General features: G+C 38.9%; 1 protein-coding gene across 1 annotated transcript in view; it reads right to left on the bottom strand.

Moving 5' to 3' along the window:
* CDH18 (cadherin 18) overlaps window positions 1–25,966 on the bottom strand; it is a 670,758-nt gene that overhangs the window by 185,503 nt on the left and 459,289 nt on the right. The window contains exon 5 of the mRNA XM_056520957.1: window positions 17,571–17,738. Coding sequence (XP_056376932.1) covers window positions 17,571–17,738 — 168 coding nt within the window. The remainder of the gene's footprint in view (window positions 1–17,570; window positions 17,739–25,966) is intronic.

Here is a 25,966-nt window from a genome sequence, read left to right on the forward strand (position 1 = left end):
TCCTTGTGTGGTTGGAGCACGTTCACACTGGGGATAATGGATGAAAAAAATAGAAACAAACAATGTGTGCAGCTCACAGCTAGAGATTCAAGGTTTAAGTGGTTAAAAAGCCGATCCCTACTGACCAATAGTAGAGGGGTATATAGTAAAAAATTTAAACCACGCCTCTAAAATCTCACCATACCATATGGTACATAATAATATAAATAAAGACAGATTTGTTTGAAAAAGTGCAGAAAATGTATTGCAATGTAGTTAAGTATTCAATAAAACAAGCATGAAAAATGGTAAAATAATAGCATATAAAAATAAATGGTATGATAAAAAATTGATTGAATGATGCACTCATTTTATACATATCTACCATTGGGCCCTAATGGTAGAATAAAATGAGTATGTAAGACACTGTTACTGGATGTCAAAGCGCTGTTTCAGATTGTTTTTGTATCTGTTAATTCGGCAATTTTGATAGTCCGGCATAGGATGTTGAATGAGAAGTATGGTTTTTGTGATATCATCAATCCCAAGCTTAGAGCGGACCTGGTGCTCTGGCGGCAGTACATCAATTATATTTTTTTGATTTGGAAGGGGACTTGGTTTGATTTACAGTTGTTTATCCACGGTTTGAAAACTAATAGTCACAATTTAGTTTTCACTTCCACTACACATATGTAATTTTTAGATTTAGAAATCAAAGCCACAGATGGCACATACAATGTAACACTTATATTAAACCCACGGCATAAAACAGTTATATTAATTTTGAAAGCTGTCATTTACCTCGATGGCTGACAAATTTCCCTACTGGGCAATATCGCCATTTGAAACAAAATTGCACGGAAAATGATTTTTTTTTTTTTTTACAGGAGGCGGATCAATTAACTAGTTAATTTCATGAGAAAGGATATCCAGAAAATCTGTCACATAAATCATTAGAAAAAGTCAAGGCCTTGGATAGGACACATTTCTTCATTCCAAAGGAAACCACATCTCAAAAATATATCCCTGAATTTAGAATAGATTTACCTTTCAATAATGCACATTCAAAAGTAGAACAAATTATAACCAGATATTGGGAGATAGCAAAACAAGATAAAACAATAAACAAGGTAGGACGTCCAGCACACAGTATCTGTTGCAATGTGGTTTATTGGCATAAAAACAGATTCATGAACAGAACAGAGCATGAGCCTACGCGTTTTGGGTAACAAGACCCTTAGTCATGGCATAAAACACACCAAGTAGTAAAATAATTTATAGTCTAGCAATTAGTCATGTGACTGCCTCGACAGATGGAAGTAAAACATGGCACTGGATTACAAATATTTTAAATTGCATTCATAAAGGCAAAGATGAAAATTAACATGGCAGGACATAAATACTATCTTTTCCAAATTAATTTTGACATAAAAGAATGAACAATCTCATAGTGAGATTTACCCATAGAAATTTCTACGTATATGATCTGGTTCACATTGTGCGCCTTAGACACAGACCTCCAATATCAGAAACCCAATGCAACCCATATAATGACTATGCTGAATAATGTTGCAATTGGCATTCGAGCACTATGTCATGGGCACACTGCGTGGTAAGAGACATAGTATATTAATATGAAAGGATAAGATCATGTCTTAAGGCCAGCTGGTTGCCGGGTGCCCAGTCGAAAAATCCAATAGGACTCCCGGTTTAAGAGAAATCTCCTTAAATCACCACCCCGTGCCGGTTTCTTGACACGTTCAATCCCTACCACTCTGAAGGACTCTGTATTGCCCTGATGTATATCCCTAAAATGAGAAAATAGAAAGGAATCCAGCTCAAATGCAGATAAAATATGTGCAGCTTTATTTTACATCACGCCCAAAGCAACAGGTACAAGTCGGAAATGACACGTTTCGGCCAGGTGCTGGTGTTAGTCATACAATAATTACAAACTCTAAGAATACTTATATACGGAGTGAGAGATAATGAGATACAGCAACAGGTGAGAAGAATGGATTAACTCCTGCTGAACCTCTTCTCTCGACTCCGTTTACAAAGACGCTACTGCGTTTTTCTTTATATACAAATATGAACACATACATAAAATATCAAAATGAATTAATATTATTTATTAGTAAAAACAATAATAAATGTAACAAAGAAAACATGCAGTTTGCACATGACAGTGCTAAGAAATATAAGAAATTTTTTGATCAATAGCAAATACTGTCATGCGGCTGTGCAGCAAGTAGTTCTAAAACATGGGGAGGGACAGCGGCACCCATTGCCGGCGCCGCTGCCCCGTTGCCTCCCCCCATCCCCGTTGGCATAATTACATTGGTCGGGTCCGTGCTGCTCCAGGCCTCCGTCGTGCGTCCCTGGCGTCGTTGCTATGCGCTGAACGGTGCGGCGCATGACGTCAGTGCGCCGCGCCGTGCATAGCAACGACGCTGGGGACGCACGACGGAGGCCTGCAGCAGCGCGGACCCGACTCAGGTAATTATGCCACCGGGGATGGGGGGAGGCATCGGGGCAGCGGCGCCGGCAATGGGTGCCGCTGCCCCTTCTCTCCCCCTGGCTGTGGGCGCCGCTTCTCTCCCCCTGGCTATCGTCGCCGGCACCGATAGTCAGGGGGACAGAACGGGCAGCGGCGCCGATAACCAGGGGGTGAGAAGGGCCGACAGCAGCGCTCTAGACCCCAGGAAAGGCAGGGGGAGAGAAGCGGGCAGCGACGGCCTCTCTCCCCCTGCCTTTCCTGGGGGTATATCGGGGTATACACGCGCACACACGCACCCTAATTTTACCATGGATATTTGGGTAAAAAACTTTTTTTACTCAAATATCCTTGGTAAAATGAGGGTGCGTGTTATAGGCCGGTGCATGGTATACCCCGATAAATACGGTATTTAAGAAAGCCTCTTTAAAAAAAAAAAAAAAAAAAAAATGGTCATTTATCATTGCTTTTGTTGCCATTCTAGTGTGAATTATACTCTATTTATGCCATATACACTGAGAAATCAAGGTTTTATTCAGTACCTCACAAGCTGAAAAATCCATTATCTCTGAGTCCAGGTTGAGTTTATTTCATTTTAAAGAACAACAAATGTGGACTGACCATTTAAACAGGATTTCTGTTATCCTCCACATAATTTTGTCTACTAAGGAAGGGGTCAGATTAAGTACCCTGAAACGCATCTAGTCTCATATTGTCTGAATATAGCAATAAAAAGATTCACTGCTACCCGGCTACAACCTGTACCTAAATACCGGCTCCATTCATTACAAGAGATCCGCCTACTACACCTGATCCTCTGTTCCGTGCTCGGGAACGCTGTCTGCTCATCCACGAGTCTCCTGTCGGAGCCTTCTGCCAGAGTACAAACTCAAGCTGCCTCTTGAGATATCACTCCACACAGCATACACGGAGCCAGCGACTGCCGGAGTAACAACTCAAGCTGCCTCGCGAGAGATCACTCCACAAAGCACACACAGAGCTAGCGACTGCCCGCACCAGAGAGAGCGACTCCAGCGCCCGCACCATTTCAACAGCCGCAGACATTTCATTTGGTCCGTCACAGCACGATACCAGCGGCCGGAGGATCGGTGAGATACAATTTATCAACTGTGTAGGTGGACATTTCCAGTCACCTGCAAGACTGTTTAATATTTAATATCTATCACATCAACCATACTTCTCATTCAACATCCTATGCTGGACTATCAAAAATGCCGAATTAACAGATACAAACACAATCTGAAACAGCACTTTGAGATCCAGTAGCAGTGTCTTACATACTCATTTTATTCTACCATTAGGGCCCAATGGTAGATATGTATAAAATTAGTGCACAATTCAATCAATTTGTTATCATACCATTTATTTTTAAATGCTATTGTTTTACCATTTTCATGCATGTTTTATTGAATACTTACCTACATTGCAATACATTTTCTGCACTTTTTCAAACAAATATGTCTTTATTTATATAATTGTGTACCATCTGGTGTGGTGAGGTCTTAGAGGTGTGGTTTACATGTTTTACTATATATACCCCTCTACTATTGGTCGGTGGGGATTGGCTTTTTAACCACTTAAACCTTGGATCTCTGGCTGTGAGCTGCCCATATTGTTTCCAAAAATGTAAAGATACCAGGAATGCCTTGTCTATATCTTCCTTATTTTTAATTGATATTTTTGCCCTTCATTCTTAAAGGACATCTGCAGCGAACAAAACTTATCTCATATCCAAAGGATAGGGGATAAGTGTCTGATTTCAGGGGGGTCTGACCACTGGGATGCCCCGCGATCTCCTGCACGGGGCCCCTGCTCTGCCGCGGCTCTCCCGTGGAGGAGGTGTGCTGCCTGCAGGAAGACGTTGTGGCAGACACAACTCCTCCATGTGTCTCTAAGTGAATGGCGGGGAGCTAGCGTTCTCTCCCATAAAGCTGTATGGGGAGGGGGCGTACCGTTGACCACAATAAGGTTGAGGCTACACGCATTAGCCAGCGCACAGCGCAGCAATGCAGTGGCCCTGTTAAGAAGATCGCGGGGGTCCGACCACTGTGGATAGGGGATATGTTTTGTTCGCTGCAGATGTCCCTTAACTGTACAGCATTAGTTTATCTTGTTTAAGAGGAGTTGACTTGCCCCTCTAAAGTTCTGCCTCCCTTCCTCTAACTCTTCCTCTAACTCTTGCTGAAAGGAAGGAAGGCGCCTCATGTGCGGGATCAGTAGATCTTGCAGGTGGGGGTAGGGGAAGGTGATTCCCAAGCCGCTTACCGAAGTTGGTTGTGCGCCCACACACAACAAGGTTAGGAGCAGAAGAGATATGAAGGCAGGTCCACTGCAGCCCTCCTGGATAGGTGTAGAATTAGAGGCGAATGACCAGGGAGTCAGGAGTTTGTCTGGCGCAGAGAGGAACCATCAGACAGCCAAGTAAAATCAATGGATTTATTAGATGCAACGCGTTTCGCTGCGCATGCGCAGTTTCATCAGGCATGGCAAGGGGAGGCTAGTAACAGGTATATATACCTCCAGGAATTAACCATTAGAGTGCTTTTTAAAAAGAGTTGTTACATAGACTTACATATCCATATGACAATGTATGAAAAAAATATATAAATAAATATAAACAGGAATCACAAAAATAGTAATTAGACAGCAATATGAAAGCACGATGCAATCCTATAAACATATGTATATAAATATATATAATATAATTATAATTATCGCATGTGATGTGAATGTAACACCACAAGCGACTCAAGAAATCGCACCGCTAAATCGCCGGTGCGGCATTCAACAACACAAGTTGGATATTATTTCAAAAAATATATATGATATAAAGAGTCATGTCAATTGATTCAAGAGATAGAAAAATTATTATTTAATTGTATATCGCTACCTTTTTAAAAAATAAAATAGTAAAAAAATAAATGACAGTGCGATAAACCAAACCGCAACTGATCAAAAAGGAAATGTATGAACACTACTTAGTGAATAAAATGAACTCAATTAACTAATGCGGTATTGAATACAGCAACCGGTGAAAACGCAGGGTGTGAATATTCGTACAAAAATCCAGATTAACAAACAATAAATAAATTAAAAATACAAAGATGTTTATATGTAAAAAGGAAGGAAAATAAACAAAACTTAGATAATAAAACATAAGGAATAAATAAATACACCGTGGGGCGCTCCAGGGTGAACAGTACAGAGGGAACAAAGAAAAAATCAAGGTATAATATATTCGAAATTAATCCATATGGAAAGATGGGAAATTTTTAAATCCCAAATTATCAAATTATTTAACTGTATCGATACATTCATTAAAACCTTGAGGGTGCAAAGTATGTAATTTGTGAATCCAAAAGGATTCGCGATTGTTCAGTCTTTGTATTCTATTAGGTAAATGAATGGGGATAGTTTCTAAAATAATTAATTTTAAAGTTTCAGTGTTTTTTTGATGATAAAGAGTAAAGTGACGGGAAAGACTATGCAACAAAAAACCATGTTTTATGTTCCATCTGTGTTTGTTCATCCTGGAGCGCACCGTTTGTGTGGTACGGCCAACGTATTGGCGATCACAACCACAAGTTAATAAATAGATAGCAAAAGTGGTGTCGCAATTTAGTGAATCCTTAATTTTAAATGTTTGTTGTGTAAAAAAGGAGGAAAAAGTATCAGTTTGGATAATCCATTCACAACAGAGGCAGCGACTTTTTTTACAAGATAAACAATATGGTTTAATAGAACAGGAATTCTGTGGTGTACGATATTCGGAAAATCTGCTGGGGGCTAATAAATTGCTGAGATTTTTGGAACGTCTGACATGAGTTCCACACTCATTGATAGCTCACAATATGACACGCTTGACACCCCAGGGAGTTCTACTCCTGCTTCCACCTCCTCATCTTCTTTTTACAATTGCCCCCTCACTACAGATGCCACTCTAGCGTGCAATGCCAATTTGGATGTACGCTTACGCACGATCACCCAGTATTACCCCCTCATAAAGACATCAAATCGAACACAATCTATAAAAAGAAAGGAAAACCCAGAGGTTGCAGAGGAGGTCAGAGAAAACGCCAACCCACCTCTACAATTATCTCAAAGACAGAAAAATTAATAACAAAAAAAGAAATTATAAAAATTTTCAATTTATCTAGCTATATACTTTCCGAAAATGAAACTAATTTACTTGCGAAAGGGCTGTCTTTTTGTCCTGCTGCACGTCCGAACGATTTTCAGTTATTTTTAGATCTAAACGATTTTATTCGTAGATTAACATTGAGCCGTCACTTCTTTATCCAGAACAGATCGGACCATCAAACTACTAATACCCCCCAAATTTCGAATTTGGGAGTTTGTAATTCTAATATTGATAACACTTCAACTTCTGTTACCACATTAGTTGACATGACTCCAGCTCGTCATGTACCAGTAAAACCCAAATCTTCGTTTTACCCTCTACACAATCGTGGCAGCCATCTTGAGACTTTTTATCATATGGTCATGCAGGATTTTTCAAATTTATGTGATAAATCTGTTATTTTTAAGGAAAATGATAATCTAACTTCTGCTGAGAGAATTGCAATTAAATCCATACAGAACAATAAATCTATTATTGTTCGCCCTGCAGATAAAGGTGGGGGGGTTGCTGTTTTGAATAGGGCTGATTATAAAAATGAAGCCCTTAGAATTTTATCAGACCTTGAATATTATATTCCGCTTTCTTATGACCCTTCCCCTCATATTTTTTCACAGTATTGTTTGCTTATAGGTGGAGCTACAGAAAAACAATTGTTGGATAAAAGGGAGCACACATTTCTCAATATTAAAAATTATAATTTACCTATTTTTTATTATCTACCCAAATTACATAAATGTTTAACCAATCCCCCTGGTAGACCTATTATTTCAGGTATTGGTTCGATTACTGCAAACCTTTCTCACTTTATAGATCTATTTCTTCAACCCTTTGTTTTACAATTACCATCTTATCTGAGAGATTCAGCCCAACTTATTTCTGAATTACATGCTCTATCCCTACCCCCTTATTACAGTTTTCTTACCCTGGATGTGTGCTCCCTTTATTCTAACATCTCCACTGATTTAGGTGTTCCTGCAATTAAACATTTTTTACAAGAGGACCCTTCACTTAACCCCAGTCAGTCAGAATTTTTACTGGAGTCTATTAGATTTATCCTTCTCAACAATGTTTTTGAATTCAATCATACTATTTATCGGCAGAATAGGGGCTGTGCCATGGGGACTCGATTCGCCCCTAGTTACGCTAATTTGTTTATGGGGCGATTCGAGTCCCTTGTCATGGCACAGTCCCTGTATTTTAAGACCTTTTTTTGATCTGGTTAGGTACCAAACATGAAGCTGACCTCTTTGTACAAGAGTTGAACACTAACACATGGGGTATAAAATTTACCATGCATTATGCAGAAAATTCCATCCAATTTTTAGACCTTGACATCCATAAAACAGTCGATGGCACTATTTCTACGAAGACTTTTTTCAAATCTGTCGATATTAACAGTTTTTTACAGTTCGACAGTGCACATTATCCAAGCTGGCTAAGAGGGGTGCCATTCGGCCAATATTTACGAATTCGTAGAAATTGTACCTCTGATTCAGATTTTATCTCTCAAGCTGAGGTTTTAAAACAACGCTTTATACAAAAGGGCTATCCTAAATCGCTTCTTACTAAGGCATATATGAAGGTGAAAGATAAAAAACAATCTGATTTGGTTACATCTATTTCTAAAAAATCCAGTTCTAATCAGCTTCATAACCCCTTTAGATACCATTTTGTTACGAATTTCAATATTGAGGCATCTAATATTAGAAAAATATTAACTAAAAATTGGCCCATTATTCAAAATGATAAAATTCTAAACCAATTAATTCCCCCAGTCCCTAATGTCACCTACAGACGTTCCAAAAATCTCAGCAATTTATTAGCCCCCAGCAGATTTTCCGAATATCGTACACCACAGAATTCCTGTTCTATTAAACCATATTGTTTATCTTGTAAAAAAAAGTCGCTGCCTCTGTTGTGAATGGATTATCCAAACTGATACTTTTTCCTCCTTTTTTACACAACAAACATTTAAAATTAAGGATTCACTAAATTGCGACACCACTTTTGCTATCTATTTATTAACTTGTGGTTGCGATCGCCAATACGTTGGCCGTACCACACAAACGGTGCGCTCCAGGATGAACAAACACAGATGGAACATAAAACATGTTTTTTTGTTGCATAGTCTTTCCCGTCACTTTACTCTTTATCATCAAAAAAACACTGAAACTTTAAAATTCATTATTTTAGAAACTATCCCCATTCATTTACCTAATAGAATACAAAGACTGAACAATCGCGAATCCTTTTGGATTCACAAATTACATACTTTGCACCCTCAAGGTTTTAATGAATGTATCGATACAGTTAAATAATTTGATAATTTGGGATTTAAAAATTTCCCATCTTTCCATATGGATTAATTTCGAATATATTATACCTTGATTTTTTCTTTGTTCCCTCTGTACTGTTCACCCTGGAGCGCCCCACGGTGTATTTATTTATTCCTTATGTTTTATTATCTAAGTTTTGTTTATTTTCCTTCCTTTTTACATATAAACATCTTTGTATTTTTAATTTATTTATTGTTTGTTAATCTGGATTTTTGTACGAATATTCACACCCTGCGTTTTCGCCGGTTGCTGTATTCAATACCGCATTAGTTAATTGAGTTCATTTTATTCACTAAGTAGTGTTCATACATTTCCTTTTTGATCAGTTGCGGTTTGGTTTATCGCACTGTCATTTATTTTTTTACTATTTTATTTTTTTAAAAGGTAGCGATATACAATTAAATAATAATTTTTCTATCTCTTGAATCAATTGACATGACTCTTTATATCATATATATTTTTTGAAATAATATCCAACTTGTGTTGTTGAATGCCGCACCGGCGATTTAGCGGTGCGATTTCTTGAGTCGCTTGTGGTGTTACATTCACATCACATGCGATAATTATAATTATATTATATATATTTATATACATATGTTTATAGGATTGCATCATGCTTTCATATTGCTGTCTTATTACTATTTTTGTGATTCCTGTTTATATTTATTTATATATTTTTTTCATACATTGTCATATGGATATGTAAGTCTATGTAACAACTCTTTTTAAAAAGCACTCTAATGGTTAATTCCTGGAGGTATATATACCTGTTACTAGCCTCCCCTTGTCATGCCTGATGAAGCTGCGCATGCGCAGCGAAACGCGTTGCATCTAATAAATCCATTGATTTTACTTGGCTGTCTGATGGTTCCTCTCTGCGCCAGACAAACTCCTGACTCCCTGGTCATTCGCCTCTGATTCTAACTCTTGCTGTAACAGTACCCTCTACATGTATCCCATATAGTAATTTGATTCTTCCTTCCACCCTTACTGTATAAACAACATACCCCTGCCGTACCTATCCTAGCCTATCCTGTCATTTTCACTGAACATTACAAATCTTAATACAACAAATTTCTAGCTGGCTAACCCTTTTAGCCCCTTAGGTGTATTGTCTATTTTGTGCCCTAAATGGGCACTGTCATTTAAAAAAAAAATACAATGTAGATAACAACATTGTATGTATATTTTAAATATTATTGGCTAAAAAAATTGCATATTTTTAAATAACATTCTGTTTTGTCCCTCAACTGAGGCTAAATTTAGGAAGTGTGGGCAGGACAAGTAGGGCTCTTTGTAGGCATCTGACTTGTCAATCAGTCTGCTGTGTGAGTCGGGGTTGTGTCACAGAATCTCAGTGTACAGAGCCTTGCTTGTCTTCAGTGGACGGAGCCCTACTTGTCCCGCCCACACTTCTTGTATTTTATCCCATCTGTGACACACAGGCAATATTGGCCCTTATTTACTAAGCCAAAACCGACTAGTTTATATCTGGTTATTTTGGCACAGAGTGTTTGTGACATGTCTGCACCAGTGTGCGCCAGTATAATCCGACAAACCCAACATTGCACTGTTAAAAGGTTGAAAAGGGGCGTGGTCTCACAACCAGATCTATTTACTATTGAATTAACAGAAAATCCTGTGGATAAAGGGCCGGAAATTACCACCTAGAAAAAGCTGGTCAGAAAATGTTCCTGACTTCTCCCCATAGTAAATAGAGAGGAATCCTGTAAATCTGAAACAACATTTCCCACTAGTAAAAACCTGTCATTCTTAGTAATTAAGGCCATTATATTTGTCATTGCTTCACTGACAGGCAACCTTTTTTAGGTTCCCTGTGGCTATCCCTATCTCAATAGCAACCCATGAATTGCATAAGCAGCTCATGTTGCTTGGGGTCCCAATAGACATATAGCAAAATTAGTTACATGGTGCTCTACTCTATTTCAATTAGAGATGAGGGAACTTTTGAAGAATTTGTTTCGACCGATTCGCCACATTTTTGGAAAAAATTTGGTTCGATACAAATTTATTTGCAGCAAATCTATATTAAAAACAGCTATTTCTGGACTACAGAGAGTCTCAATAGGGGTGTAGAACACTTTGCTTTGTTCTAACATGCATATGGAGTGTGCTGGGGTAGTGAAATAATACTGTTATTCAGTATGACACGCAGATTACAAGCATCGCTTTTAGAATCACTGCTGCAAAGCTGCACAATGACAGAGCCTGGTGGTGGCATCAGTATGAGGAGACCATATAGTGGCTGAATGACACAGCGTGGAGGTATTGGCAGCATGAGGAGACCATATAGTGACTAAATGACACAGTGCGGTAGTGTTGGCAGCATGAGGAGACCATATAGTGGCTGAATGACACAGCCTGGAGTTGACTGAATCATGAGGAGAACTTATAGTGTCTGAATGGCTCAGCCTGGAGTTGGCAGAAGCACGAGGAGACCATTGAAATGTAAGATTGTTAAATAGAAATGTAAGATTTTGAAACAGAAATTTAAGATTTTTAAATTGAAAGTGGGGATTTTGAAATATAAATTTTAACTCCCAACTGGGTACAAAGGACCAAATCTAACAAAGAGTCACATGTCACATGGCAGCACAATGACAGAGCATGGAGGTGGCATCAGTATGAGGAGACAATGTAGTTGCTGAATGACACAGCCTGGAGCTGGCAGCAGAATGAGTAGACACTAGGGCTTCACAATCCCTAAGATTAAAAGATGAATTTTGAAATGTAAATTGAAGATTTATGGTAGCTAGTGCTACCGTAAAACATATATAGGTATTGTCCTAGGCCCAGCAGCATCACTAAAGCATGTAGTTGCATGAGTACACAAGAGGTCTTCACAACTCCTAAGATTAAATGCTGAATTTAAAAATTTCAATTGAAGAGGTATGGTACCTAGTGCTACCATAAACATATATAGGTAATGTCCTAGGCCCAGCAGTGTCACTAAACCATGTAGTTGCTGAATGAACATACTGGAGCTGGCTGAAGGATCAGTAAACCATATATTGGATGAATGGCACAGCCTGGAGGGGGCTAAATGATCAGTAAAACATATATTGGATGAATGGCACAGCCTGGAGGTGGCTGAAACATGAGGATAAAATTGAAATGTAAGATTTTTTTTATCAAAATTTAAGATTTTGAAATTGTAATTGAGGATTTTGACATTTAAATTTATACTCCCAAGTTTTAGTGCCCATAGCCCGGGCGTGTGGGTACAAAAGACCAAATTTAACAAGGAGTCACATGGCGACACAATGACAGAGCCTGGAGATGGCATCAGTATGAGGAGACCATATAGTGGCTGAATGACACAGCCTGAAGGTGGCTGAATCATGAGACCATACAGTGGGTGAATTGCACAGCCTGGAGGTAGCTGAAGCAGGAGGAGACCATTGAAATTAAAAAATTTTACATTTAAATGAAAGATTTTTAAATTGAAATTGAGGATTTTTTAATTGAAATTTTAACTCCCAAGTTTTAGTGTCCCGCGCCCCAGCATGTGGGTACACAGGACCACATTTAACAAGGAATCACATGTCACATGGCAGCACAATGAGAGAGCCTTGAAGTGGCAGCAGCAGCATGAGGGCCATGCCATCTGAAGGTTGAGTCTGAGGAACCCACCGACTGTTGACTGGGTTTCTGCTGGATTGCTGGTCAAGACACAACTGCTATCTGACACCAGGAGCTCAGACCTCTCGCTGCGACTCCAGCTGCCCCTACTCTGCTAAGACCTCTGCCTGGGCTTGATGAATTTAGGCCTCTGCCACTCCACTGTGCACGTCCTGGAACTACTCTGCCTGACATACTTATTGTGTATATGAGGGGAGTACAATACGCTTCACTACGCTTAAAACAGTATTTGTCTATAACAGCAGCAGGTGTGTACTATTGGCTGTCTTTTCACAATATATAGACCCTTGACAGATTAACAGGTGAAAAATAGTACACTACTTAGATGTAGGTATGTGGTATACACTTATGAGGGCAGAAAAATGTGCTACAGTATGCTTAAAAATTCTTATTTCTACCTGTGTCCCAGATTCCAAAATTCCTTTATAATCAGAAAATTTAAGAATACCACCTGACATTCAAAATAAGAAAATGATACATACGTTATCTGAAGAAATTGATCCTTTATTAGATGACAATAAGAGTATTGTGTGTTCCAGTTACATTAGCTCATCGTGGGAACAGGAAAACATGATGCAACTTAATTCTGCAACTGAACCACAACAAAGTTGTGAACCACAACAAAGTTGTGAACCATAACAAAGAATGAACGACTTAATGCCTACTGGAACTGAGGAACTTAAAAATAGTAAATATCCCACCTGGGATAATCAGTCAATTCCAACAGCCGGTGGTAAGTTTCCACAATTCTCTGTTTCTGCTACTCCTTGGCAATATTCCTTTTATTACTGGTATCAACATGGCAATAATGCTAGGAGAGTAACTCAATGATAACCACATGTTTCCTATAATACACAGTCAACCAATCCTTATAATCAATCATCTGCATTTACAGTGCCAAATTCCTATAACACAAACCAGCCTTACTCTGATTTCAATGGACAGATTCAATCACAGTTGTATTCAGTTTCTGGCCCCTTTGGTGCCAATTTGCCATACAATTATGCAGTTCCATACTCTTCTTCAAATAAGAATCCAGTACCAAATCCATACTCTTATAGTTCTACTGGAAATACAGGCTGGCAATGTAATTATTGGCAAAAATGAAGAAAACACAATGAAAGATGAAACAAGATGAAAAGTTGAAATAAGACAATGATCTCTGGATTCAATATCTGAATTTTTAATTCCAAAAAATTCCAGTTGACTACTTGCAGTAGTACTATTTATGCCAACAACATTTGTAGTTTTTGGCACATTTCTTAACTATGCTAAATTTTTTGTACGTTTTTGTATTATATTATCTAAAGTTAACATGTCTCGCCTGTATTTCATTTTTATAAGCAAAATATATATTTTTATGTATTTTTCCATTGTTCATACAAGAGTTTTCCTCAGGGCATTTGCTTAAAGTGTCTATAACTATTTTATATATTTGTTTGTTAGGAGTCACAATATATGATTGTGTTGTTTTGTAATTGTTATTTATATTTGAAAGATTTTGTGATTTAAATAATTGTTATGTGTTTGCTGTCTTGTATTAGAAAACTGAATTGACACTTAAATGAAAAATGAAGTCAGCACCCTTATTATCTGTTGAGCAGTGATTAAAAAGTGAAATAGTTAGTTTAAAAAAAATGCCCTTTGAAAAAGTTTGGGGGGTTTGGTGTTCCCCAACAAAGAAAAAAATATATACTTATTTTTGCACAACACCAGCAATACACAACAGTGCTGCAGCACACAGTCGCCGTGTAATAAACCCAAAATTGCACTCTCTCACAGACTATTAGGAATGGACTGCTGGATATGTATTATACCATCTACAGACTACTATAACCAGCAGACCATTTGTTGTGGAACAAAGAGGGCACAAAAAGGCACTACAGTATTCTTAAATAACGTATTGGAGGAAAACACCAGCCAGTGATTACTTTTGCCTGGACTTTCACAATATCTCGGCCCTTGACAGATTAAAAGGTACAAAATAGTACACTACTTAGATGTACGCATGTAGTAAGCACTTATGAGGGCAGCAAAATGCACTACAGTACGCTTAATAAACGTATTGGAGTAAAACACCAGCTGGTGATTACTTTTGGCTGTCCTTTCACAGTATGTAGGCCCTTGACAGATTAGCAGGTACAAAATAGTACACTACTTAGATGTAGATATGTGGTATGCACTTATGAGGGCAGAAAAATGCGCTATTGTACACTTAAAAAATGTATTTTAGTAAAACACCAGCCGGTGATTACTTTTGCCTTGACTTTAACAGTATCTAGGCCCTTGATGATTAACAGGTACAAAAGAGTGCACTACTTAGAAGTACGTATGTGGTATGCAGTTACGAGGGAAGAAAAATGTGGTACAGTATGCTTAAAAAAACATATTTTTGCACAACACCAGCAGTACACAACAGTGCTGCAGCACACAAAAACTGTGTAATGAACACAAAATTGGACTGGACTGCTGGGTATCTATTTTACCATATTCAGACTAGTATAACCAGCAGATGATTTGTTGTGGAACAAAGACAAAGAATTGCGCTGAAAAATTATTCCTGCCTCCTCTGCTAAAGTTTTTGAAGTTGAGACAGCTTGTTGAAGTGTATGTGGCAACACATAGCTCTCTGCTCCTCTCTGTAAAACAATGCTGAAGAAAGTGACTGGGAGGTTAATGGCTGCAGTAAAAATCCTTTTCAGTGAAAAAAACACTGCTCTCTGTCCACCAGAACGTTGATGTGACTAGGATGTGAAAAGCTGCTGGAATGAGGTTTTCTGTGTAACACACACACAGCGATGTCCGTCCTTTCTGCATGCAGTGTAATGAATGATATGACGAGCCTCAAAATGGCTGCCGATTATATAGGGCTGTGACATCACAGGGGTGACTGGCTGCTGATAGGCTGCATTGTGCATGTGAATCAGGGTCATCCTGCCTACTTTCCTTCCCGCCTTGCCTTCCCACCTTCCCAGCGTCCCTTGCCCCATGTACTGACATGCAGATCTGCCATTTTAGATGCCCTGGAGCCTGGACCACAGTAAATGAAGTTTAATGAAGCGATTTGCGTGATAAAATTGTGGTGATATTCGCATTCATTGCAAATCGAATATTTCATGAAATTCGTAACGAATTCAGGGTTGTCAGCTTTGATTCGCTCAAGTCTAATTCCAATTATGAGCGTATTAGAATGCGCCATGGCACGATGTTGAAATATAGTAACAGCTATGGGCCTCCGCTATTATCCGGCATTAAAAAATCTCTGTTGCCAACTATTAACTGTTTAAATACACTGTCAAAACTGACAGTGACATTTAAACAGGGATTGAAGGGCATCATTGGTGGTTGAGGTGGTTGAGGTTTAATCAACTCCTTGTCATGACGGCCCAGGGCCTGTACTAGGAATTTGGGGCTCCTATAACTTAGCTGCTTATACAGTCTACCTGGGCAAGCTTAAAAAGTAGATCACTACTATAATTTATCAATACAATACTATTGTATTACACTGATCTTTTCAAATGATTTCTCATGTGAGTCCCTTAGAGGGACTAAAAGGTCTAAAAAAAAAAAAAAAAAGGAAAAAATATTTATTGAAATAAATTTTAGCTCATAATTTTTCTGTACGCAAAAACAAAGTACAATTGGTCCCCAAAAATAATCCCTCATTTGGGTTTGTAGATGGGAAAATAAAATTCTAGGGTTGTTAAAAGGTAAGAAAGAAAAAATAAAAAAAACAAAAATGTAAAATTCTTTGCATTCTTAAGGGAGTTTGCACTAGCTTCAAGTGCCACAGCTATCACATATCAGCTATGATATCAGAACATCCTTACTCTTATTGCAATGTGTGAAAACTTTAACTTCATGCAGTACTTCAGGGGCTACACACTATAACTTATGGTATGCCTTATACCTAGATATTTAGTTGCAGTATACCGGTAGTGTCAACATTTCAAAGGGTAAAAATAGTATTAAGATTCAGACCTCAAGGTCATCATTCCCAGTTCACCCTATACCTTGAGGTCTGAATCCTGATGCTGTTTTTATCCTTAGAATTTAAAATGTTATAAATATTGGGTCAGTGAAAGTTACATGCCATACATTGCTATGGGAAATAACACGCTATAAAAACAATAAACATTTTATTTTTTCTTCCTTTTTCTAGCATTATTTCTAACTGCTCAACTTTTAGCTTTCATTTTATGTCAATAAAAGGGGTACTCCACTGGAACACATTTTTTAAAATCAACTGTAAATTGCTTCTATTAAAAAATCTTAATGCTTCCAGTAATTATCAGCTGCTGTTATGATACACAGGAATTTTTTTTCTTTTTGAATTTCCTTTCTGTCTGACCTCAGTGTTCTCTGCTGACATCTCTGTCCATTTTAGGAACTGTCCAGAGCAGGATAGTTGGACAGTTCCAAAAATGTACAGAGGTGTCAGCAGAGAACACTGAGGTCAGGCAGAAAGGAAATTCAAAAAGAAAAGAACTAGCTATGGATCATAACAGCAGCTGATAAGTACTGGAAGGATTAAGATTTTATTAATAGAAGTAATTTACAAATCTGTTAATCTTTCTGGCACCCATTTATTTGGGAATTTTTTTTCCAGTGGAGTACCCCTTTAACGCTTTCACTTTATAATCATGAGATATATTTGATTTCCTATAATTTTTGTGACACACAAAAAAAAATTATCTTTCTTAAATACATTTTAATGTTATGCTCTCTTTATCCTTCCATCACAATTTAAAAAGAAAAATGGATTCATAAAAATAAATATCTCATATTCCTTCATAGCCCGGATAGAAAACCACATAATTTTAAGCATTGACACTAAGCCAATAGTATGATATATATATATATATATATATATATATATATATATATATATATAATTTTTTTTTAGAAAAATAAAGAAAAAGGACCTTCCTACTTTGAGGAAATTTTGGTGGATTGTCATTGACATCAATAAGTGTAACGTTGATGGTAGTTGTTCCAGAGAGTCCTCCAACTTGACCCGCCATATCCTTTGCTTGGATTACAACAGAATAATGTTCTCGGGCTTCTCTGTCCATGTTTGGTAGTGCTGTCCTAATAACGCCTATAAAACAACAAAAGACAAAACATTTTAATAAATTCCCAGAATGAAAGCAAGAGTGAAAAATAAACATACATGTATCTAGTGGCACAGTGTAAAACATAACAAAAAATGATACTAATAAAGTAAGCAATACAGGATAGATGACAAACATATGATCAGTAGGGGTTCAATTAAAAGGTCCCCCACCGATCATGAAAATAGAGTTGTGGTCAACAAGGGGGCAAGGGATCTCCAGTATTACCAACTGTAACTGATGGAGGTCTCAGTGGTTAAATATCTAATTGAGAGAAAAAATTGTGTGATAAATATCAGAAATTACAGTAGTTTTTTGAATATCTCCCCCATTTATTAATTTTTTGTTTAATTTGGCAGAAAAAAAATAGGTAGTATAGTTACATTCTGGTAGTTTTGCATTTATTTTCAGCTTTAATCTGCTACATTACATTACAAAGATCAGAAACAAAGGATGGAACAGAGCAGAGATTACCAGATGGGCTAACAATTACCTGATAAAATAAAACTTAGGGATATATTTTTGCCTTTTTCCCAGATGTAGTTTATAGTTCTGTAAAACGTTAAACCCATTTAAATGCTGCATGTGATTGAATTCCTGTAAGGTAGAGAATAGCAGCCATTTAAGAATTACCACCTATTAAAATACACACACGTTGTGATTGGCATTTACAGAGATGTGTTAAAATCTAAATATACCATATAGCTAAATATACACTTAGAAGAAGGTAAAGCAGCTATTTACCACAAACCACTTTCTATTCAGGAGTATTGTAAATGATGAGTATGAAAACCCTTTGCTTCTCCAGTATAGAATATGCCACTTCTGAGAATGTTTTCTTCTTTAGAAATTATTTATAAGCAATCGCTATCAAAAAATGCATCACTGACAGGTTTTTCTACACAAATGCCTTATTGTCAGATCAGGTTATGCTTGTTTATGCTCCAACTATGAGGGACTTTTAAGAATTGACCAGACCTGTTGTAAAACCTATCCTTAACACTAAAAAGTACAATCCAGATTTTCTGTGGTAAAGAGCAGCAGAGCATATCATGGTAGCTAACAGACAAAGCATTGGATAGCTCGGAGACAGGTTAGGACCTTTTGCTTTCAGCTGATCGAGACCCCACAAAATTGTTGTGGTGTTCCCTATTAGCCTGCTAAGCCAGCTGGGAACCAAAAGTACTGCAATTAGAAGCTGCAATAAACTTTAATCACAGCGTCTAAAGGGTTAATGCTGGATACTGGCCCTATCAGTAATGTTTGCCATTAGCCATGGGTGCCAGCTGCTGATAGTATCTTGACCCACAAGGTATGAAGCGCGATTCCTGCAGCGGGAGCCGCACAGGATGTACATGTACATCCATTTGCGGGAAGGGGTTAAACCAATCTATATTACATATATACATATAATGTAATTGTCTACATTATATCAACATTTTTGCAAATGACAGGAACATTTTAGATTCAATAAGGCTGTATCCATCTAGTAAGAATCAGAAAGAAAACAAGTGAAATCAAATGTCCATTAGTCAATGAATAAATGACCAGTATGCGTGTGTATGGGAATGTTACTGGTATGGAAAATAGTTATGGATCAGGGTGATAAGGAACATTTAGAATGAGCCATAGTTAAAGGGTAAAGCAGCAAAGGAATAGAGAGAGCGCAACCTAGCGCATTACCACTTAAAAATACAAGGGTGAACAGAGGTAAATACAATGCTCACCCAGGATGTTACGCTCGCCAAGTGTAAGAATGGAAAAAGGCTTGTGTGAAAGCGTGCCGGCAGCCGGTCCACCTCAGGACAGATAGACAAAAAGCCAAGGAGCCTCCAGGGGAGCGGCGGACATCAACAGGCACTGGACACACTCGTGGGGTAGTATACACTTTAATGACCCATCATGCAACGTGTTTCACAGATTATCTGCTTCATCAGACATAGTTTAAGGGTGGCACTTGTTCTAAAATTCCTGGCCTGTGCATATTTTTAATTGTTGGCATTTTGTTTCTATGGCTGTCATTGGATGTAACATAGATTTGGCTGTTGTAGGGGAAATGTATAGCTAGCTGAAGCTGATATTTGAAGTTGGATATAGCCCCATAAACTATCATCCAGCTACCTGTCAGTGTTCTACCTTATGCCTCTTCAGTCCACACTTGAGTTGTAAAGTGGATAATAGAAACACTGATTTAATAAAACAAATCTAATCCAATTATTCACTATTATAAAATTAGACTAGACAATCTAAGAATGAGCCAGATTTAGAACAGTGGCTCATGTTACTTGATTTACAGTATATATGAATATACAGTATACTGCTAATCCACTCTGTTTAATGACAGTGGAGCGGCACTAACAGTTTTGCTGCTTAAAAATGAATGGTAGACAAAGCATTATATAAAGGAAATCTGTCACATGGTTCATGAAGCTATTGGTTTCAGTACAAGTGTTTGGCCTTGGATCTTTCAGAGAAATTACTGTATAGTCTAAAATAGCCCCTATACCTGGCCAAAAAAGGAAAGTCTGTAGGTTTAGGTTGACAAAGCAAATACTATTATTATCAGTAATTTCATCAGAATAGAATTCATGCAACTTTGATAAATTTGACATGTCTGTAGATGTAAGGCTGGTTTCACATATGTCCGACATCCGGAATAGGTGAACTTAGCCTGGAATAGGTGAACTTAGCCTAGATCTCGACGCAACTGATGCCTCAACTAATGATGGCATCCAGTGTTCATTGTATCAAGATGGTGGACAGGGGAACACAGCAAGTGGCGTTCCCCTGTCCGGTATCCTCCGCCGTGTCCAACCATCTGACATCAAAATTGAGACCCTGGATGATTGTGAACTGTCCCTTTGAAATGAATGGGATCAGTTCTAGCATCTCTCTAGCATGCAGGCTGGAGGAAAACTATGCCGGACGCCTGATATATGTGAACCCAGCCTTACCCCACCAATTAAATGGCCTAAATTGGACCAGATTCAGAAGGAATTTTGGTGCTTGTTGCAGTATCTCAAGCTATGCCCCATTTCCACAAAAGCCATGCAACTTTATTTGATATAGAGAAAAAAGTATATAAAACATATAATCAATGTGGTATAAATTGTACTACAATATTGGCTTATTCTCATGTATCTTCTTAAAAATAATCTTGTAATAAAATCCTAAAAGCATGATATGACTTATGTATCCAGGATAATCATTTTAAAAAATGCAAGTGCAATAAAGCATATATTCGGAATTGTCATGTGCTAATATACCACTAAAGGCCCCTATAGGGGGAGATTTATCAATTCCTGTGTAGAGGAAGAGAGGAGCTGCTGCCCATAGCAACCAATGAGACAGCTTTTTTCATTTTTAACCCCTTCATGACCCAGCAATTTTTTCTCGCTCACATTTTTTTGCTCCTCACATTCTAAGACCCATCATTTTTTATTTTATTTTACCACTAAAAAAGTTGTATTAGGGCTTGTTTTTTGTGTGGGACAAGTTGTACTTTTCATTGGCACACTTTATGCTATCAAATAATGTATTACGGAACCAGAAAAACATATATGGAAGGCAAAATTGAAAAACAAATATGGAATTGCGCAATCTTGTTGGGCAATCATTTTGTCAGTGTTCACAATACGGTAAATCTGACATGCTATCTTTATTATATGGGTCACTGTGATTCCAATGCTTTTTAACCTTGTATCAGGAACTGAGTGGCTTTTTAAAAAAAATAAATTTGTAAATATTTAGCATTGCATCTCTCCCCCTGCCACCAAAATTAAAAAATAATTAACCGTATAATTGTTTTATTTTGTTGATAAATAATGCCCTGTTTTTAGGCATGTTTTAAATAGTTGTCACTTTAGACATATACAGTTCTAGCTCATATTTGGCAGAATTATTACTATTGGCCTTAGAGTCCTTTCATTTGATTATCTGCAGCCTACACAGATAGGTTTTCTGAAATCTTCAAATGCAAACCATTTATTTAAATCTATAAGTCACAGGAAATGTGTTTTCATGCTCTTCAAAGGTATTATGTTAATCCAATATTTGTTGTATGTGACAAACAGCAAGCATGTTTGTTTTCATACAGCAATTTATTCTGCAAAAGAAAGCACTAGTCCTTAATCCCAACACAGCTTTTTTTCTACACACAGTGTTCTTTTGTGATATTTCAAAATGCATGAAAAGTGTTAGCAATTTTTTAAAATGTAACAAACGTTTTTATCATCATTTTAGTGCTGTTTTTAGTAGCATCTTATTTATTGGCATATTGTTCATACATTTTTTCCTGGCGTTTATTAGTTTTTAAGCATGCTGATTGAAAAATAAATAAATAATAATAATAATAATAATTAAATTATATGTATATATATATATATATATATATATATATATATATATATATATGTCAAAGCCCTTAACCTGTTGGGGACGGAGGGCGTATGGATACGCCCTCATCTCCTGGCACTTAAAGACTGTGGGCGTACATGTACGCTCTCCGCATTTCCGATCACCGCCGCTCGCCGGTCAGTGATCGGACCAGGATGACTGCTGATATCTATCAGCAGGCATCCCATGGCAATGCCTAGGGGGTCCTGAACCCCCCCCCCCATGTCGGCGATCAGACCGAGAAGATCAATTCAGCCTGGCGATTTGCAGCTACCCAGGCCAATCGGGTCATTGGTGACCCGATCGCCCAGAAAATAAGAATGATCCAGCTTTGACCATCCTAAAGGATAGGAGCAAGGTGGCAGTGTTGCCACCTCCTCCTATCCCCTGCCATTGGTTGGTCAGTACGACCACCAATGGCATTTGGGGGCGGGGGGGTTAGAGTTCATTCCTCCGCTCTGCCCACCGATCGAAGTTCGGGCAGAGCTGGGGAAAAGCGAGCAGCGAGGAGGGGAGCATGGCCGGCTTACCCAGACCACCGGCGGCAGCATCCTGGAGCTGCGGCGGCATTGGTGGCATCAGCGGCAGCAGGAGGAGTGTGGCCTGAAAGTGCGGTAGTGGAGGAGGCTGCATTGAAGATCGCCGGTGAGTGATCTTCACTGTGGCCTTTCAAAAGTTGCAAAACTATAACTCCCAGAATGCCCAGACAGCCTTTTGCTGTCTGGGCGTGCTGGGAGTTGTAGTTTTGCAACATCTGGAGGGCCACAGTTTGGAGATAATTGTGTAATGGTCTCTAAACTGTGGTCCTCCAGATGTTGCAAAACTAAAACTTTTAGCATGCACTGACTGTCTGAGCATGCTGGGAGTTGTAGTTTTGCAACATCTGAAGTGGCACAGTTCGGAGACCACTATACGGTAGTCTCCAAACTGTAGCCCTCCAGATGTTGCAAAACTACAATTCCCAGCATGCTCAGACAGTCAGGGAAGCTGGGCGTGTAGTTTTGCAATATCTGGCCCTTCATATGTTGAAGAACTACAACTCCCACCATGCCTAGACAGTCTGGGCATGCTTGGAGTTGTAGTTTTGCAACATCTGGAGGGCTACTGTTTGGAGACCCCTACTTAGCGGTCTCCAAACTGTTCTTCCCCAGTTGTTGCATAACTAAAACTCCTAGCATGCCCAGACTGTCCAGGCATGCTGGGAGTTGTAGTTATGCAACATCTGAAGGGCCAGATATTGCAGAACTACATGCCCAGCATCCATGACTGTCTGGGCATACTGGGAATTGTAGTTTTGCAACAGCTGTAGGCACACTGGTTAGGAAACACTGAGCTAGAGTCTGTTTCCTAACTCAGTGATTCCAACCCGTGTGCCCTGTACATTCACATGGGAGGGGGGGCGGCACAAACTTTCAGCTGTGGAAAAACTACAACTCCCACAATGCACTGACAGACTGTACATGCTGGGAGTTGTAGTTTTGCAACAGCTGTAGGCACACTGATGGGGAACCACTGAGTTAAGAAACAGACTCTAGCTCAGTGATTCCAACCTGTGTACCTCCAGCTGTTGCAAAACTACAACTCCCAAAATGCACGGACAGACCGTACATGTTGGGAGTTGTAGTTTTGCAACAGCTGGAGGTACACAGGTTGGAATCACTGAGCTAGAGTCTGTTTCTTAACTCAGTGGTTCCCCACCAGTGTGCCTACAGCTGTTGCAAAACAACAACTCCCAGTATTGTCGGACAGCTGTAGACTGTCCTGGCAGGCTGGGAGTCTTGCAACAGCTGGAGGCACCCTGTTTGGGAAACACTGTTGTAGGGTTTTGGTGGAGACAAGCCCCATCCTTGTATCCGGGTCTGCCAATATTGCAAATTCCTCATTTAGGCCTCAAATGCAAATTGTGCTCTCTTACTTCAGAGCCCTGTTGTATTTCAGGGCAACAGTTTAGGGCCCAATATGGGGTATTTCTGTACTCAGGAGAAATTGCGCTACAAATATTGGGGGGATTTTTCTCCTTGTACCCCTTATGAAAAGGTAAAGTTGGGGGCTACACCAGTATGTTAGTGTAATTTTTTTTAAATGTTTTCATTTACATGCTGGTGTTGTCCCATACTTTTCATTTTCACAAAAAGAGAAAAAATTAAACATTTTTTTTTTCCCTGAAATGCAGGTGTTACCCCAAATTTTTCATTTTCACAAGGGGTAATAGGAAAAAAGCATCCCAAAATTTATAACACCATTTTTCTGAGTAAGGGAATACTCCATGTGTGGATGTAAAGTGCTCTGCAGGCGAACTACAATGCTCAGAAGAGAAAGGATGCCATTGGGCTTTTTGGGAGAGAATTAGGCTGGATATGAAGGCTATGTGTGTTTACAAAGCCCCCATCATGCCAGAATAGTGGACCTCCACATGTGACCCCATTTTGGAAACCCCACCCCTCACAGAATGTTATAAGGGGTACAGTTAACATTTACGCCCCCCAGATGTCTAACAGAACTTTTGAACTTTTGTAATTAGGCAACATCTGAAGGGCCAGATATTGCAGAACTACATGCCCAGCATCCATGACTGTCTGGACATGCTGGGAATTGTAGTTTTGCAACAGCTGTAGGCACACTGGTTAGGAAACACTGAGCTAGAATCTGTTTCCTAACTCAGTGATTCCAACCCGTGTGCCTCCAGCTGTTGCAAAACTACAACTCCCAAAATGCATGGACAGACCGTACATGTTGGGAGTTGTAGTTTTGCAACAGCTGGAGGTACACAGGTTGGAATCACTGAGCTAGAGTCTGTTTCTTAACTCAGTGGTTCCCCACCAGTGTGCCTACAGCTGTTGCAAAACTACAACTCCCAGCATGTACGGTCTGTCAGTGCATTGTGGGAGTTGCAGTTTTTCCACAGCTGAAGGTTTGGGCCGCCCCCCCTCCCATGTGAATGTACAGGGTACATTCACACGAGTGGGGGTTTACAGTGAGTTTCCTTCTACAAGTTTGAGCTGTGGCAAATTTTCCGTTGCAGCTCAAACTTCCAGCGGAAAACTCACTGTGAACCCCCGTCCGTGTGAATGTACCCTAAAAACACTACCACTACACAAACAAACAAATAATAAAAAGTAAAACACTACATTTACACCCCCTTACACCCCCTTACACGTCCCCCCCCCCTAAAAATGAATAACGTCACATACGGCAGTGTTTCCTAAACAAAGCCTCCAGCTGTTGAAAAACAACAACTCCCAGTATTGTCGGACAGCCGTAGACAGCCGTATGGGTTATTTCTGTACTCAGGAGAAATTGCGCTACAAATATTGGGGGGATTTTTCTCCTTTTACCCCTTATGAAAAGGTAAAGTTGGGTTCTACACCAGCATGTTAGTGTAAAAAAATTAAAATTTTTACACTTACATGCTGGTGTTGCCCCATACTTTTCATTTTCACAAAAAGAGAAAAAGAGAAAAAGACCCCCAAAATTTCTAACACAATTTCTTCCGAGTACAGAAATACCCCACATGTTGACATAAAATGCTCTGCAGACTAACTATATGGCTCAGGAGCGAGAGAGCGCCATGTACATTTGAGGCCTAAGTTGGTGATTTGCACAGGTGTGGCTGATCGTTACAGCGGTGCTGACATGAACGTAAAAAAAAAAAACATCCACATGTGACCCATTTTGGAAACCACACCCATCACGGAATGTAACAAGGGGTATAGTGAGCCTTAACACCCAACAGGTCTTTGACAAATTTTTGTTAAATTTGGACATGAAAATTAAACATTTGTTTGTTTTTTTTCCCCCTGAAATGCAGGTGTTACCCCAA

This window comes from Hyla sarda, chromosome 5 (assembly GCF_029499605.1).
Source record: "Hyla sarda isolate aHylSar1 chromosome 5, aHylSar1.hap1, whole genome shotgun sequence".
In the NCBI taxonomy this organism is placed as follows: Eukaryota; Metazoa; Chordata; class Amphibia; order Anura; family Hylidae; genus Hyla; species Hyla sarda.